The sequence below is a fragment of the Cucurbita pepo genome, unplaced genomic scaffold (genome assembly GCF_002806865.2).
Source record: "Cucurbita pepo subsp. pepo cultivar mu-cu-16 unplaced genomic scaffold, ASM280686v2 Cp4.1_scaffold000136, whole genome shotgun sequence".
Classification (NCBI taxonomy): domain Eukaryota; kingdom Viridiplantae; phylum Streptophyta; class Magnoliopsida; order Cucurbitales; family Cucurbitaceae; genus Cucurbita; species Cucurbita pepo.
This window is the reverse complement of record NW_019646437.1, coordinates 260,997-262,564: the sequence shown is the minus strand read 5'-3', so window position 1 is coordinate 262,564 and position 1,568 is coordinate 260,997. Positions and strand designations below refer to the sequence as shown.

At 48.9% G+C, this 1,568-nt stretch overlaps 1 protein-coding gene across 1 annotated transcript; it reads left to right on the top strand.

Moving 5' to 3' along the window:
* Positions 1-326: 326 nt before the first annotated feature.
* LOC111783989 lies at positions 327-977 on the top strand. Its single transcript, XM_023664808.1, has one exon. It carries the CDS (start codon positions 327-329, stop codon positions 975-977), a length of 651 nt encoding a protein of 216 aa, XP_023520576.1.
* Positions 978-1,568: the final 591 nt, after the last annotated feature.

The following is a 1,568-nucleotide window of genomic DNA, read 5'->3' as shown; positions in this document are numbered from 1 at the left end:
CTTAATTTCAAGAAGAGGTTGGGGATACGCCGCAAACTAGCGAGGGGACCGTACCATAGCCATCAAGAACAAAAAGACGTCGAAGGAAGGCCAGGGCCCGAAGGCTGCTCGATACACCCCCTACTGCTCCCTTCTCCAAGGAGGTCCCATTGGGTCCAACCCCTTGTACAGTAGTCTCACTAAACCCGCCGTTAGCCATGCCTACAGCAGAGATGTTTCAGACGTTCATGATGATCTCAATAGAAAATCAGGCTCTGATGAACCAAATAATACAAACTATGATGGCTAATTAGTCAGCAGGACAATAGGTCAAAGATTCAGGGACTATGACTGTGGAGTCCCGCTACCTAAGAGATTTCCAGAGGCATAAACCGCCTTCCTTTGACGGAGGCAAGGTGGATCCCATCGCCGCTGAGAATTGGCTAGAGGCCATTGAAACGGTCTTTCATTTTATGAACTGCCTGCAAAAGTATCAAGTCCATTGTGGGACGCATATGCTGAACGGAGAGGCGCACTTCTGGTGGAAGGGTGCTCAGAAGACCATTATACCACAAGGAGAGTTTATTACCTGGTGCCAGTTTAAAGATGCTTATCTCCACAAATATTACCCAATCACTGCCAGAGTGAAAATGCAGACATCATTCCTCGAACGGAAACAGGGAGACAGGTCAGTGGAGGAATATGACTTACCGTTCAATAGGCTGGTAAAGTTTTCTCAAGCCTATGTTAGTTCTTATGAGTTGAAGGTCGAACAATTTATTGCTGGCCTGAGGGACGGACTGAAGGAGAATGTGGCATCCCAGTCATCCTTCGTCAATGCGAAAGCCCTTCATGTGGCGACCCTGCTCGACGCGTCCCGCACTGACAAGCTACAGTTAGGAACAGCACAATCATCCCACACTGCAGCCAAGGGAAAGGGGACAGATCGTAGCCACCCCAGAACTGGTAGACTGCCCCGTGGCCGCACTTATAAATGAAGAAGAGCCCCAGTATGGAACATGACCCTTTGTCCAAACTGTTGACGTCCTCACACGGGGGAATGTAGGGTAGAAACATACGCCTACTACAGATGCGGCCAGGTAGGGCACTTTGCAGTGGATTGCACTGAGAGGAACGATCAGCGTATCAACCGGCCTGCAATACAACATCAAAGGGGCCAAGGTGCTCAACATCAGCAGGGGCGAGCTGTAGCCCATGCAACAACAGCCAGGCAAGTTGACCAGCCTGACGCAGTTGTCACAGGTACGCTACCCATATTTGACCATCTTGCTTCAGTATTGTTTGATTCGGGTTCATCGCATTCATTCGTATCATAGGAGTTTGTAGAGCTAGCATGCCTAGAGAAAGAACTTTTAGAGACTACCCTATCAGTGTCCACCCCTGCTCACGAGCTATTGTTACCTACCCATAGGGTTAAGGGTGGTGGTGTAACAATATCAGGACGTGCCATCGAAGCTACACTGATAGTGTTAAGCAAGCAAGACTTCGATGTCATCTTGGGTATGGATTGGCTAGGTGAGAATCGCATTTTGATAGATTGCGAGACTCAAATAGTAACTCTCAGGCTC